This window comes from Odocoileus virginianus, chromosome 30 (assembly GCF_023699985.2).
Source record: "Odocoileus virginianus isolate 20LAN1187 ecotype Illinois chromosome 30, Ovbor_1.2, whole genome shotgun sequence".
Classification (NCBI taxonomy): domain Eukaryota; kingdom Metazoa; phylum Chordata; class Mammalia; order Artiodactyla; family Cervidae; genus Odocoileus; species Odocoileus virginianus.
In genome coordinates, this window is record NC_069703.1 from 18,992,208 (window position 1) to 19,007,812 (window position 15,605).

The 15,605-nt window shown below is 36.0% G+C and overlaps 1 protein-coding gene across 1 annotated transcript in view; it reads right to left on the minus strand.

Moving 5' to 3' along the window:
* The window catches only part of ABCA12 (ATP binding cassette subfamily A member 12), a 188,299-nt gene that overhangs the window by 8,836 nt on the left and 163,858 nt on the right, over nt 1–15,605 (minus strand). Inside the window, exons 40-49 of the mRNA XM_070458427.1 lie at nt 14,178–14,232; nt 13,437–13,614; nt 11,214–11,329; nt 9,950–10,109; nt 8,069–8,322; nt 5,862–6,066; nt 4,735–4,844; nt 4,055–4,196; nt 2,697–2,831; nt 598–701 (exon numbers count right to left, since the gene is read on the minus strand). Of these exons, the coding sequence (XP_070314528.1) occupies nt 598–701; nt 2,697–2,831; nt 4,055–4,196; nt 4,735–4,844; nt 5,862–6,066; nt 8,069–8,322; nt 9,950–10,109; nt 11,214–11,329; nt 13,437–13,614; nt 14,178–14,232 (1,459 nt within the window). The remainder of the gene's footprint in view (nt 1–597; nt 702–2,696; nt 2,832–4,054; nt 4,197–4,734; nt 4,845–5,861; nt 6,067–8,068; nt 8,323–9,949; nt 10,110–11,213; nt 11,330–13,436; nt 13,615–14,177; nt 14,233–15,605) is intronic.

Below are 15,605 nucleotides of genomic sequence, written 5' to 3' on the forward strand. Positions count from 1 at the left end.
ATGATCATTAAAATGAAAGGATAAACTTAATACAAGGCCAATCTTACAAGAAAGGCAGCTTTAGTAGCTTTTTTACTTAGTTGATTGGAAGGGTCTACTTCATGGAGGAGGCTTGTGGACTAGTTCTTAAAGGATTAGTAAGATTAGAATTTGGAAAGATTTTGTGTAAAGACCAACTCTAGTAGAAAGCACAGCAAAGATAGGACGTGGTGATAGGAAAGGGCAGGGAGTGTATGTGGAACCATGAATCACTCAGATTGATTGATAGGAAGAAAAGACCAGAAAGTTAGACGAGGTTGGATAATAAAAGGCCTTGCACACTAAGCCGAAACATGCTAAATTTTATGTGATAGGCAGTAGGGAGGAATGATTGAGTTAAGAGGGTCAAAAGTTATGGAAATTTTATTTTTTAATAGATTGCTAGGCCCTGTCCAACCGCAATAGCTGGGATCTCACCAGGAAATCCTCTTGACTTGCTCTTTTGACTATGAACATAAAATACTTTAATCCAATTGTGGAATTCACTCTCAGTATATGTTACACAGGATTACGTCCCCTCATCTGTCATCTGACTCTAAAGTTCCACACCCAATTTACCTATGAGAAGTGAGGATGACGGAGCATTTATTCTGGACCTCTTCTGAAATGATCTTCCAGAGGTGCCGTTTTGACTTAGGATCCATTCCAGAGCTTGGTTCATCCTTAATAGAAAGTTACAAGAAGAATTTATCAAATTAATTAAATTTTGATGAGGTTCTTTACATGAATCATTGCATCTCACTTGCCTAGAACAGAAATCACTTTTCGAGGTCCTGTGACTAACTTGTTTTATACTTAATGGGCTTCTTTCTGCTGCTGTCAAAAAGCTCAAAATTAATCATTTTAAATTGTCAATCTGTTTTAAAAAGCACCTCAGTGAAGTTGACACTTTGTTACTTTACACATGTCTCTTATATTTCTTGGAAAAAAATCTGCTTCAATTACTGACAAAGCCAGAGTTTTTATATTTAATACTATATCATCACATATAGATCTGAAGCTACATCAACAAGATTGCTGCCTTGGTCCTGATGGTAGAATTGTGCCTGTGAGTGATAGATAATATTCCATGTGAAGCACAGAGAATGCAATTTTTTTGTTAATATGATTGAGGTGTATTTTCAGTTTTATGTTACTAATTGAAATTTAATACTCCTTGGGGAAATAAAATAAGATTTGCAGAAAATGCCAAATAGAAAGATATAAATTACATTTTAAAATAAATGACATTTTGAAAAATTATTCAGGCATAAACTTAGAAATGTAGCAATGGAGAAGCTAAACAAGCAATAATGGATCCTGACAGATGATTAAAAAAATCAAACTGTAGGTCAAGATTAAGTAAAAATTAAAAATATATGTCTGAAATGAAAAGTATGCAAATAGGATCAACAGAGGTCTATTTTTATAGCAAGGGGTTAATTTGAAATTAAAAGAAAGAAATGAGTATTAGTTTGGGTAAACAGTAAAGATTATATTGTCACTGTTCCTATTTTTGAAGACAATGGCATATATAGTAAATATATATAAAAAACATATAGTATCTTTCTCTCATGGCCTGATTTCAATTCAGCTCATTAATACATAATATTTGCATAGAGCTTTTTAACATTTTAAAGCACTTTACATCTATTATCTCATAGGGGTGCCTAAGGATTGTTTTCTTCAATTTAAGGGACACTTATACAATAGAATTCCATTATAAGTGTCGATTGGCAGGAACATAATGCATTATATGCTTCCGGTATTATAAAGAGAGGGCTTATGCATTACTCTAACTGGGCAGTTTAAATGATTTGATCTTCTATATTACTTAATCCCTGAAATAATGTGGTGATTTATAACTGGTGATTTTATTGCAAAGTTAAGCCTCTTTTGAAGTTTTGGAAGTCCCTGAATGAAGGGGATCTTCCAAAATAAGGGCAGCTTATTTCTCTGAAATAAACACTTCACAAGGTTTGGCTTGGGGAACAGAATGCTATGTCACCCCTAGGGTAACTTATATTTCCAAGTGATCAATTTAATTTTTCAGCTTTTAATCAAAATATTAACATGACATGTATTTCTTGCTTCCAAAAAATTCAGATAAAATAGAATGGCATATTTTCAAGATTGCATCTCAAGCTAGGTAACTCATGTTTTTAAGCAACAAGGAGATAACATTTTAATATATTTCCTTTTTAGTAGAAGTTGGAAAATGTGTTAATTCACCTGATCAGTTACCAATACAACTGATTTCATCAATAACTGGGAATCAAATTCTGTCATAGTTTTACATACTCATCTGAATATCCTAAATTTATTTCAGCTACTTCCTATTCCCATGTTTCCTCTGAAATTACCTGAGCCATAGCTTCAGACAAAAAATATTTTTGAGGGCATATTATTATGGCAAAAAATTACCTGGTATAAATTTCCTTAATTAGACAGTATATGTGAAGTGCTTTACAAAATAACCAGCATAGTGATTCCCAATCCAGGAATCGAGTGGCAGTCTCCTGCATTGCAGGTGGATTCTTTACCAGCTGAGCTACCAGGGCAGCCCCTAATGAGACCTCAGTAAGTGCTTATTGCAATAATGATAATGAAATGTTATATACACAATTGAATATGTGATTCTAATTGGGCAGTAGCCTTTTTCACAATGATTCTCTTACCAGCAACAGAATGGAAGGTTTCCCTATCAAGGCCAGTGCAGTAGACAATTTTCTTTTGGTGCCGTAACTACACATAGAGGTAACTTTGTCCTTGTAGGGCAGCAGGTGAAGTCTCCCAAGGAGTTTTTGAACAGTCTGTGGGTGGAAAAAAGGACTTGTTGATTTTCCCTCACCAAAACCCTTAAAGCATTAAATGGGAAAAGAGCTACTTGTGAAAAGAAAGTTTTATAATGAAGAAATACATATTTTAGTTTTATTTTCAAAGGTTCACTTAAAGATGAATAGTTCATTTAGAGATAAACGCAATTCTGTGGAGGCTCATTCATAAATAGGATTTCTTGTCCCCCCAATACATGTGCGTGCATGTGTGTATGTGTTTACAATGGTTCTTTCTGCTGTATTGACACAGGATTTACTTTTAAGCTTCAAAGAGCTAAAACAGAATTCATCCCTTTACAAGGCAAGTTTCTTATTGATTGTCATCACTGTTTCATCTTTCTTCTTACTGTGGGGTGAGCTGTCACAAAGGCTTTAGGTCTATTTAAAAATGACCCAGTATCAAAACTGTAGTGTATTAACTTAGGAATCTTGGGTTCTTGTGGCTATTTAAGTAGTTAAATAGCTCTGGCAAATAGTGGAATCCTAGGAGGATTTAAGAAGTCCCCGAGGGTTGCAAAAATAGAGAAAACTGCCCAAAAGATTAGTCCTTTCATTAAAAAGGAAAATAATTGTAGTGAGGTACAAAAGCACATTTCAAAACCAAATTGTAATCTATTTTATTTCACTTGGGCATTTTGTGCATGCTCAGTCGGACACTCAGTTGTGTCCAACTCTCTGACACTCTATGGACCCACCAGGCTCCTCTGTCCATGAGATTCTCCAGGAAAGAATACTGGAGTCGGTTGCCATTCCATCCTCCAGGGGATCTTCCCAACCCAGGGATCTAACCCACATCTCCTGTTTCCCCTGCACTGGCAGGCAGATTCTTTACCACGAGCCACTTGGGAAACCCATTTTGTAGGTAGTTCCAAATTTCAATGGTTATATGAACACTAAAAGATATATAAGCATTCGCCAACCAAGGCTCAGTCCAGAGCCTAAGGCAAATCTCATTCTTTATTCAACAGTTTTTAAAAGATAATGGAATAAATATGGGCCAAGATGTTTCTAAAGCTGAGTTCATAGGTGCGTTTATGATATATATATATATATAATCAAGCTAATACTGCCTCCATTATCACTGTCAGGAGAAAATTGTCATAGTTTTCCAGATATCAACTTGGTCTTGAGGGTAGGTGGATGGGAAGCATAAACAAAAATGGTTTTCAAATAAACTAGTTCTTCACATTCATACTCACTTCTTTAATATCTTTTTCTGGAATTCCATGTATTCTAGCATAGAAATATAAATGTTCTTCTATGGTTACCAGGTCATCCAAAGCATCTTCCTGAGGACAGTAGCCAATTAATGAGCTATGAGAGTTAACATGAGCCAGAGACCTGAATAAAAAGCATCAAAAACATGAATGACTTTCTAAAGATGTTTCCCTCCTAGCCCTCAGCTGCTGGGTATGTGTGCATGATAAGTCACTGCGGTTGTGTCTGACTTCATGCGATCCCATGGACTGCAGCCTGCCAGACTCCTCTGTCCATGGGATTTTCCAGGCAAGAATACTGGAGTGGCTTGCTGTGCTCTCCTCCAGGGTATTTTTCCAACTCAGGGATCGAATCCACACCTCTTATATCTATCTGCTTTGGCAGGTGGGTTTTTACCACTAGCGCCATCTGGGAAGCCCCCCAGATGTTGAGAGGGTAGTTCTGTTTGGGTTGTGGTGATTGGTGAGTCGTAAAAAGATGTAAAATGATCCCACCATCACAGTCACACTGAAAAATTTAAAAATTTCCACTCGCTTGAGTAGCTGGTTTTTTCCTAAGGATTTAATAATATAACCACAAAATAACATCAAAAGTTCACTTTAATTATTTTTCTCATTTAATTATGTTTTGTTTGGTAATTTGAAGCAATTGTTTTTCATACCCAGTCTTATTTCTGATCAGAATGTTTCCGCTTGTAGGAATTATGTCTCCAGTCAGCATCTTGAAAATGGTGGTTTTTCCTGCTCCATTCACCCCAAGAAGTCCAAAGCACTGGTTTGAGGGAGAAAAAAAAAAAAGATGTAAACTAATTCAAACCAAAGACACGTTACTATTATATCTCTTTTCTTCCTTTCCTTGGGTGAAATAAATTATCAAGAAAAATAAATCACTGGATATTGCAGTGCTTTGTTGGCACTGGATAAAGCTTTCACTTTTAAAACAAATGGGTGCTTAAGTATCTTTTTTTCCTTTAACCATCTGAATATTTGTCTATATACCTAGGACTTGTTTTTATATATTATACTCTAGCATGCCTCTGTGTGACATGATAGAATATCCAATAAGGCAGATGTGCTAACCTGACAAAGTAACTGCATTTATAAATTTAAAATTATTCACACAAAATCGCAACTTTACTAAATAAGTAACTGAAGGAATAATCTCTTTATCCGATTGAATAAATTTAATGCGTTTAGTTTGCAGCCCGCCTCAGCAAAAAAGGAAATACCCACATTCTCTTTCTGCTTTCAAAGCTGTCTTACTACTGCTTCTATGAAAACAGCAATAATATGAATATGAATGCAATTCTAGGACCTCAGTTCCGACAACTGACTTCTATATGCTGTCTTTTGAAGAGGCCTAAAAACTAAGGGTTGAAAAGAGCTCCCTGAACAGACTGCTTGACTGAAAGTCCATTCAAGAAGGATAGTAACTTGGGAAGGGGATCAGGATATGGTGAGTCCTCCCTGCCAAGAAGGCAGGGTTACAGGATAAGTAACACATAGACACATGTAAATTATATATACAGAATTCATCAAAATATTCAAAGGTTGACTTCATATTTCCAGAAAAAAATTAAGGAAAGATAAAATTTTTGTCACTTACCATGTCAACATAAAGGATGGGCATGCCTACATGCCCAGTCATATCCAACTCTTTTGCGACCCCCATGGACTTCAGCCTGCCAGGCTCCTCTGTCCATGGAATTTTCCAGGCAAGAATACTGGAGTGGGTTGCCATTTCCTCCTCCATATAAAGGATTGTTAGAAACAAAACATTGTTCCTTACCTCCCCAGCAGGTATCCCAATGCTGATGTTGTTTACAGCTATAATCTTTTTGTGGATAAGTTGGTAAGTTTTTGTGAGACGATGGAGTTGGACCAGGTCATAATCATTTGCACCTTTCTCAACTCTAAATCTTTCAGCCTGCACATCTTCATCTTCATCTATTGTCTCAATAACAGATGAAGAGCTAAATTTTCTAAAGAAGAGCCTAAAAAATGAACCCGATGATTTTGCATCAATAATTTTGAAATGATACCACTCAGTTTTGACATCTTTCTAAAAGTTCTCACTTCACAAAAGTGTGCCAAGTTTGTTTTAAATTTTTTATGCATTTTGCTAAATAACTTAAAAATTAGCATGGGTGTTCTTTATACTAACATTTGTTATCATATTTGAGAAACAGTTTTTGCTTTCAATGACTTAAATACTTACAGATTCCCTATTACAAGTCAGAATCTTAATTTCAGTAACCAGGAACTTTAGTTTGGGTTTGAAAGTTACTCCTAACAGAGAGACCAGAGTCATTAGTAGGACTCAACACTTACAAGACCGTGATCAATGATCATTGTTTTTTTTAATTTGTCCTATTTATTCTTTGGTCATCAATAATACTAATGTTATTCTATAGTTTTTTTTTTTTTTTACTATGAATGTCTTACCTAGGACCTAGCCAATATATTCAGGTTATCAGTCCTGAAAACTCTAAGAAATCTCAAACCCACTTCAGTATCCTATCTACTGAATACCAAAAAAACCAAATCAACAAGTCAATTTAGGTCTTCCTCCCAAAGTCCCTGTTTCTTTTAATGACATCCCTAGAGATTCCAATTGTGATGTTTTCTTTGAATCTTCCCCATTCTAAAATCCACTAATGCAGTCAGCATCCTAATACTGGAAATACCTTAAAAACAGCCTGTTATTTATCATTTTCTGTTTCTGTTACCATCTTAGGCTTTCATTTTCTTTCTCACTAGGTTTATCGGGGAACCTCAAACCACTCCATTGTCTCTGAATCTTTCCTTCTAGTCTGCACTACCTCCACAAAATCACAGCTCCTAAAGCACCATTTGATTGTTGGTCTCTGTTAAAAAAACCTTCAATGTGCTACTATTAATATTTATTTATTGAGTAAAGTCCAAGCTATCACTCTTTAACCAAGCAATCAGTATACTCCATAATTTTTCAACCCCAAGTTTCAGCTCCTACTCCTTCATTATATTTAGTCTATGCTCTAATCAAATTTTATTACTTATTTCTCAAATATGCCCCCCAATTTTTCTTTGTTTTTGTCTTTCTTTTTATTAATTTAAATCTTAATTTCCAATAAGTAATACATGCACTTCATTCATTAAAATTAAAATGGTACTAAAGAATATTTAGTGAAAAGTCTCCTTCAAATACATAGTTTTTTAGCAGAGGCATTCATAATTAGAAATAGTTTATGCATACAAATGCATAAAAATGTATTTCCCTTTTAAAACTCAAATGGTAATATACTTCATGTGTAGCTCTGAACCTTACATTTCTCACTTAACAAATATTAGAAGTAATTCCAAATATCATATAGTGAACTGCATCATTCTTTCTAATGGCTGCATAGTGTTTCACTTATAAATTATGAATATAATTTATTTAACCAGTCTCAAATGCAGGACATTTAGGTTATTTCCATTCTTTTGCTATTAGGAATGGTTACTATGATGAATAAACTTATATATACATAGTTCTGCATATTTGCTAGCATATCTGTAGGGAAAATTCCTAGGAATAGAATTGTTGGGTCAATGATGTTTATTTATGATTCTGTCATCATTTTACTCAATCTTTTTTTTCCAAATATATTGCTAATATCTACATACACAATTCTCTTTTCCCACTTCTACTTTCTATCCTTCTAAACACAACTCAAAGACTGTATCTTATGTTTCTGTACATGTTTTCTCTCTACCACTGAATCTTGATCCCTTTTAGGCTAACAACTGGGCTAATTTAATTTTACTACCTCATTTTACAATACTTGCAGAACCATAATAAGGCTTGAGAACTATTTACTGAATGAAAGAGATTGTGAATTGTGCTACAACTTTTAAAGTTTTGTGAGCAAAACATTTCCATTTCACTAATGGAAAAGCTTAGACTATTGACCCTTCTCTGAACATTTCGCATTGAGTTTTGTCATGGATGTCAAACACTGTTTTCATTGTATTTACCTGAGTTTATTTATTAGCCACTCATTGATTAAAAGTCGCAAGAAAAAGAACATGGTTCCCTGAGAAACTAAAGCCACAAACATTGCACCTAGTTTATCCATCTCAAAGGTTTCACTTGGATACTCCACTCCATATGCTTTTAAGAAGTCTAGGACCGACTGTTGTTGAGAAAGTTCGATCAAACCATAACCAAAACAGAATTGTGGGAAAATCAGGAAAATGCGCTTGAGGGTTTCAGAAATAAGTTCTAAAGTCTGAAATAAGAGAAAAAAAAAGTTCAGTGTTAAGTTTTCAACAAATTGATGAAAATTTGAAACTAGATGTAGATAAATACTGAAACTTGAGAAGCTTATCTAGATTGGTAATTATTGCAATTACCTGCTGAATTTACATATAAACATTTACTATAACCAAATGGTGGAGATTTATTACCAAAATAAAAGCAGAAAAGGATTATATACATTTTTGAGATGGTCTAAGGTGTCAGGCCAAACCCTGGGGACTTCCGAATGTAATAATAGCAAGGGTACTGGAGTCTGATAGAGTATCTGTGGGGCTTCCTGGTGGCTCCTGCATGTGGGAGACCCACATTCAGTCCCTGTGTTGGGAAGATCCCCTGGAGAAGGGAATGGCTATCCACTCCAGTATTCTTGCCTGGGGGATTCCATGGAGAGAAGAGCCTGGCTACAGTCTCTGGGGTCACAACGAGTTGTACACAACTGAGCAACTAACACATAGGTAGGTGCCTGAGTAAAGAGGGATTTAGTAAAGTTTTGGAACTAAGGTAATTCCTACTTGAAGAGGGAATAAAATGGTAAAATGATATGGAAGGAGAAACAACCTATCTCAAAGAGAAGCAAATAGCACATTTTCATGCTATTCATACTTGGGACCAACCACTTGCAGCTCATGAATTTTCTTATTCCTCCTGGAGTATGCTTGTCTATTCCTTCCTTCATTTTCTCTTTATTCTTTTCCATTCAATTGCCCAGCATTGTTAGGGCTTCCCAACTCACTAATCATAATTGTTAGCTATGAATGGAAAGTGGTGCTTACAAAGAAGTAGATTCCACTATATGACTGAAAGGGAATGGGTTGGGTTTTTTCTCTATGGATGTTCAAATGAATCTTAACTCATAGTCATACAGCTAAGACATGTTGTCTTTGTCCCTACCATACCATAACAATTTGTTAATAAGTAAGAAGTTTAGCTGACTGACTGGCTGCATGATTTCTCTACTGCCATACAAAGTATCTGACTGAATATCCCCATTCCCCTACTCAAGCCCTATCAAATGTCAATAGTTTTGTCATTGCATAAATACAATCAGGGAGCCAAATCCTTTGAGCTGTTTTGTAGATACTGAAACCCCAGGTGGTAGAAGTTAACTTGTAAGCTGCCCACAAGCACAAAGACCCCAGATGACTGGAATTGGAAGACTGATGAGATTGACCCCAATTCCCTGACCACCAACCAATCAGAAGAATGTCCATGAGCTGATCACATACTCCACAACCTCGTCTCCCTCACCCTGTCTTTAAAAACCCTTCTCTGAAAGCCACTAGGGGAATTTAGGCCCTTCAAGCGTTAGCTGACTCAACTCCTTGCTTGGTGCTCTACAATAAAATGATGCCTGTGTTTCACCAAAAAATACAATCAGAGACATTAAACTAGATACATACAACCAGAGACATTAAATTAAAAATTCTAAAAAGAATTTTTAAAGGCCGTAGTTTCTCCTCCACTACATTTAATACAATCAAATGAAATTCCTCTATTCTATTTAGAGAATGTGAAATACAAAAACATCTTTCCACCTTGAATATGTTGAAGCATTTGATCCAATCACTGAAGTTTAGCAGACTAATAAAGGACCTTACCGTATCATTGGGCTTTTCCTTCGAAAGAAAGTACACCACCGACAGGGAAACAATGGAATTGATGCCAAAAAAAAGGTTGATGCAGACGTAAGTGATGAAAGCCATTCCTGTATCATGGAAGAACCCAGCCAGCAAGTACATCCAAGAAAATGTGGCATACCTTTATATTAATAATACTAAGAATTAAAAATCATACCATGATTACTCTTTTACTAAATAAATAAATAGCTTAGATGATGTTCCAAAGTGAAAATAAACATTAGGATGAGTTGTCAAGCCTTGTAGTTAGACCTCTTTTTTATCTCTCTTTTTAACAACAGCCAAAAAAAAAAAAAATCTGAAGCACACACTTTTTTTTACCCCTACAATAAAGATATTATGTATTTTACAATGTCACCATATGACTAAATCATGAAGCCTACTTTTAAGGAATCTGGAGTAGTCGTTACAACCACAAATTAATTTTTACTCGTGAAGAGTCAGACATGACTGAGCGACTACACAATACAATACTGGTACCTCACCCAGGCAAGACTTTTTTTTTTGGATGGAAATATGAGTTTAATAGATATATATATTATAATTTAAAGTTGAGAAAAAAATGACATCATTGTTGGCTAGGTAAGAAGACAGAGCATGCTTAGAAGTTTCATGTCCTGTTTTGAGCAAACACTTGAGTAACCTTTGGGGTAAAGAAGTAAAACTAGAGACAGATCCTTCATCAGCTACAATTGCTAACTAAATGGATACTACTCATGCATTCAGGGCAAAAAGAACTGCTACTAAAGTTTTGATATTGAACTGTACTACTCGTATTAATTACCCTAATTCAGAAACAATTTTATGTCTGTGTTCTTAGGCATCCATAATAATAAAAATAAATATACATGAATATATTCACTTTTTAACATCATATATATTTATATATACTCACAATTTGTTAATACATAAATTCACACACGTCTATACATTTTTCTGACCATTTTAAAGACTCCATTTGTTGTAAATTAAATTATGAATATAAATTGTTAAGTGTGACATTCGGCACCCAGTAAGTGCTCGTTAATAATAGGTATACTATTAATAACAACATTAATTTTCACAAGTATTACACTTTACAAACTATGGACTAGCAAGTGTAATATATTGCTAATCATTACTTATGGCTAATGAAACCCCAAGACATTTGTAAATTAGCTAATGAGATTTAGGTTTGCATCTAGGAGCATTTAATTCTATAAATTCTTCTTTCACCACAGCTTACCCAAACAGTAGAAGTAGGAGAGATACAGCGCTTAGGTTGTTTTCACTATAGAAGGCAGGTAACTTGAAAATTGCAATGACACCAATTGAAAATGTTACAGGCACCAAGTAGAAGGCCTATGGGAATATGTAAAACAACATTTAACATATGGCAAGTTTTTTCTTTTTTTGAATCAATAGCCCATCTAGTTTAAAACTGTAACAAATTGACCTAGAAACACTTCAAGAAATGAATTATTATCTATGTTCTTGTTGCTTATAATGTTCAGTTCATTTTACATTGATTTCACTCTTGAATTCATCTTCTGCAACAAGAGGTCAAGCCAGTCTCCATCTTTATAGCGAGACTCCGAGTCCCTGGCATTCCTGCCTCCAGACTTTGAGACTTGGGATCATTTGGTGACAGAGGTTCAGTGGAAAAGATAAGACAGCCAGGTATCTTGGTGTTAGATTCAGTCCTCAAAGTATTGATTTTATTTTGAATGCTGGAACTCTCTCAGATGGCCGATTTCTAAGGCTTGGTGAGCAGTGTGACTGATAACCTCAGAGTCACTCTGCAAAACAGCACGGCAGTGGGCACGACACGTTCTTGGAATCTCAGGGATATGAGCAAAGAATTCAGTGTTTCATTGGCAAGAGAAATAGTAAATGCTGAGGAGTTTGTGGCAAGATGTACACAATGAAAGAGATGGTAATTTAATTAGAGAGGAAAAGGCCCTAAAATTGGAATGAGGACCAGAAATATAATAACAGAATCTGAGTAGTAAGTAGCGCTTCATAGGAGTGTGCACTTTAAGCTTTCTTGACACATTAAAGCTCCAATTAAGTCCACAGGACTCATTGCTGTTTTCTTTTTAAGATTTGACTTCTACAACAAATGCATTTCAGACCTCACTGGAGTCATTAACCAAATGGATAGGCAGTTAATTACTCTTCAGTCCTTCAAGCCAATGGTCTTTATAGCAACTCAGACAATTTTGCCATAATTACCAGGCAAATACATACCCATCCCAGGCATTTGGTCAATGCTGGCACATTTGGAGTCAAGAAAAACCATCTGAATTTTGAGACCAATTTATGCAAATAAGAGAGTTATCAATGAAATTCATCCTTTATTTTCCCTATTAATCTTCTCTAATGTGTCATTCAGCAGAGGCTGAATCTTTCACTTCAGATCTTTCACTATTAGTTGATTAAATTCTTATAAGCTTGTTTATATGTTGCCACTAGGCAAGACTATTCTGCTTTAAGCTTCCATTTCTCTCATTTCAAACTTCAACATACTTAAAATAACTTGGTGAAGGGGTTGGAGCATATTTTCCAGGTTCCAATCCCAAGATACAGATCACATAAGTCTGGAGTGAGGACCAGTGAACTGCATTCTAGCAAGTGTTCTGGGGAATCTGATGCAAGGTCCACAGACCACGGAGATAAGGGCAGGGCAGGTAGATTTCTCTTTCTTCCAACCACTGGATGAATATAAGCTTGATGCAAATTTTTTTCCTTAATTTACTCTCTTTGTGGTAATAATCTGAACAAACTGAAACAAGTAAGTCTCAAACATAGAACTGTCATCTTGGAGAAGGAAATGGCAACCCACTCCAGTATTCTTGCCTGGGAAATTCCATGGACAGAGGAGACTGGTCTCCCCGACCCCTGCCTTCTGTCAAAGCTGTGATCCTTATTTCCAGCAGCTTTCAGCAGGATGCCTGAGAAATAAAGTGTAAACTTGCTAAAAAAAAACAACAAAAAACCTGTCTTCTAGTGTTGGACTATAAAGAAGGCTGAGCACTGAAGAATTGATGCTTTTGCACTGTGGTGCTGGAGAAGACTCTTGCCAGTCCCTTGGACTGCAAGGCGATCAAACCAGTCAGCCCTAAAGGAAATCAACTCTGAATATTTGTTGGAAGGACTGATGCTGAAGATGAAGCTATTATACTTTGGCCACTTGATGAGAAGAGCTGATTCACTGGAAAAGACTTTGATGCTGGGAAAGATTGAGGGGAGGAGGAGAAGGGGACAACAGAGGATGAGACGGTTGGATGGCATCATGGACTCAATGGACATGAGTTTGAGAAAACTCTGGGAGACAGTGAAGGAGGGGAAGTCTGTTGTGCTGCAGTCCATGGGGTCACAAAAAATCAGACACAAACGACTTAGCAGTTGTACAACAACAATTATCCAAATCAGCCCTGTCTTTCTTGCAAAGACACAAGTGACTCACCATGTCATAAATGAAGTTGGTTACCCAGTAGCAGGTGACACTGATGCCTGAAATGTGTTGCAGCTGCTTGGCTTTTGTCTGATGCTCCCGCACAACGTAGGTGACAAAGCTGGCAGTGGTGACAGAGTAGCCCATCAGGATGGAGAGGGCCACTAAAATATCGATCAAGCTGCTCATTCTGCAGTGAGCAATAGGGGGAGGAGAGCACACGTAAGTTTGGGGAACTCTTTTCCTTTCAGGAAGATTCATGGAAAAAGCATCAACAAAACAGTACAAGAGTTGGCTGTGACACAAATAAGTCTTCCTACAGGGCAGCCGGATAATATCTTCCACATGACTCGGCTATGACCCTGGGATAAACAGCTTGAATGCATCTGAATCGACTAGGGATATTTGATAGAAAAACCTGAGTCTCCAAGGGTTACAGGGTATATGCAAGAGATACGTAGATCTTGAGCATAGAAATCATACAATACTTAAATGCTATGCAGGGAAGTTGAAATGATGAAGCACTTATGCACTTGACTTATAAAAGCAGCAGATTCTGTGAAGCTACAGTCAACAAGCTCTACTTCACAACCTCACTCTACACGCTTTCAGAAACTGCCTTTTATCCCAGTCAGTGACTTATGTTACCAGCTCTTCTAGATTAACATTCATTCAAACACAACTGTGATTTCTAATTATAGCACTTCTCAATATGCCAAGGAGAAAGGAGTCAGGCCAGACACATCTGCTTACGTGGCTTGTTCTTGATCTTGCACTCCTGGATAAGGATGGCTATACATGACGATACCTTAGAGAGGAGACAGTTCTCTTCATTAGTGTGTATTCAGTTCATCAGAAGCACTAATCTTTACACATGCTACTGTATAAAATAGGTAACTAATAAGAACCTCCTATATAGCACAGACAGGAACTGTACTCAGTACTCTGTAATGGCCTATATAGGAACACAATCTTAAAAAAAACAAGGGGGTGCATATATGTATACGTATAACTGATTCACTTTGCGAACACCTGAAACTAACATAGCAATATAAATCAAGTATACTCCAATAAAACTTTTAAAAAGGAGTACCAATATTTTTACATGAATAATATGTAATACTTGCAAAAGAATTTTACTTTGGTGATTATCTTTTAAAATAAAATAATTGCCTCTGCCCCCCAACCCCAATCTCATCAATACCATACAACTGATGGCACTCAAACGCACACAGAAAAAAACCCAAACCATTTTTCACATTGTGCTTGGAATTTGGGGGGAAGGGACAGGAATTTACACTTTTTATGTAGCATGCTTCCCATCTACTACATTTAAGTTATTATTTTCCAGTTTCTTCTCTCTATCTGGCAATAGGTATGTTTGTAGTAAAGCACTTTAGAAATGTATGCCATTTGAAGAAACAAGTCAAAGGGAGACGAGTTACATGAGGATCTCCTAAAGAACAGACACTTTCCACCCCGCCTATGCTGTCAGTAACTTTAGAAACAGTAGGGGTAGGAGTGAGGATATCTCCTATGTACTTTTCCCCGTATAGTCAAAAGCTGAACACAAACTTTCTCACTCACTGCTTATATAGTATATGTTCATTATATTAGATATTAAGACCCTTTCATGGTACCAAATATAGATTATTCTAAAGCTCTGTTCTTTCCATTAACTTAATAATTTTTACTAAGTAGATTATGATTTTGAGGTTAAAATCTGCAACTGTTCTGTATTGAAGAGAAATAAAACAAAGAAACTAACAGCAATAATAATCAATTTGACATATAATTTTAATTAAATCATTGGGGGAAAGCACCTTTCTTTTGTGCAAATTAATGGGTTGTCTTTTACTGAGAATTAATTTTCCTTGGGACCTACTTAAACCTTGTTGCTGCATTATAATATAGACAAGGGCAAGTCATTTCTCTTATCCCTGACTTACATTGATATTTTGGAATCAAGAAATACTCTATTTCACCAGAGAAATCTTTACAAATACATTTACTCCAATATGAAAAATGCTGCTGAAACAATTTTTTCTTTATCTTTGGCAGCAACATCAAGTTTTCAGAGTTTGGAATCTGTATTACCGTCTTCTCTGTGGGTTCTATCAACTGCCACAGTCTTGAGTACAGTGAGTAGTCGATGAATGCTTATTGACTCTAATAAAACCT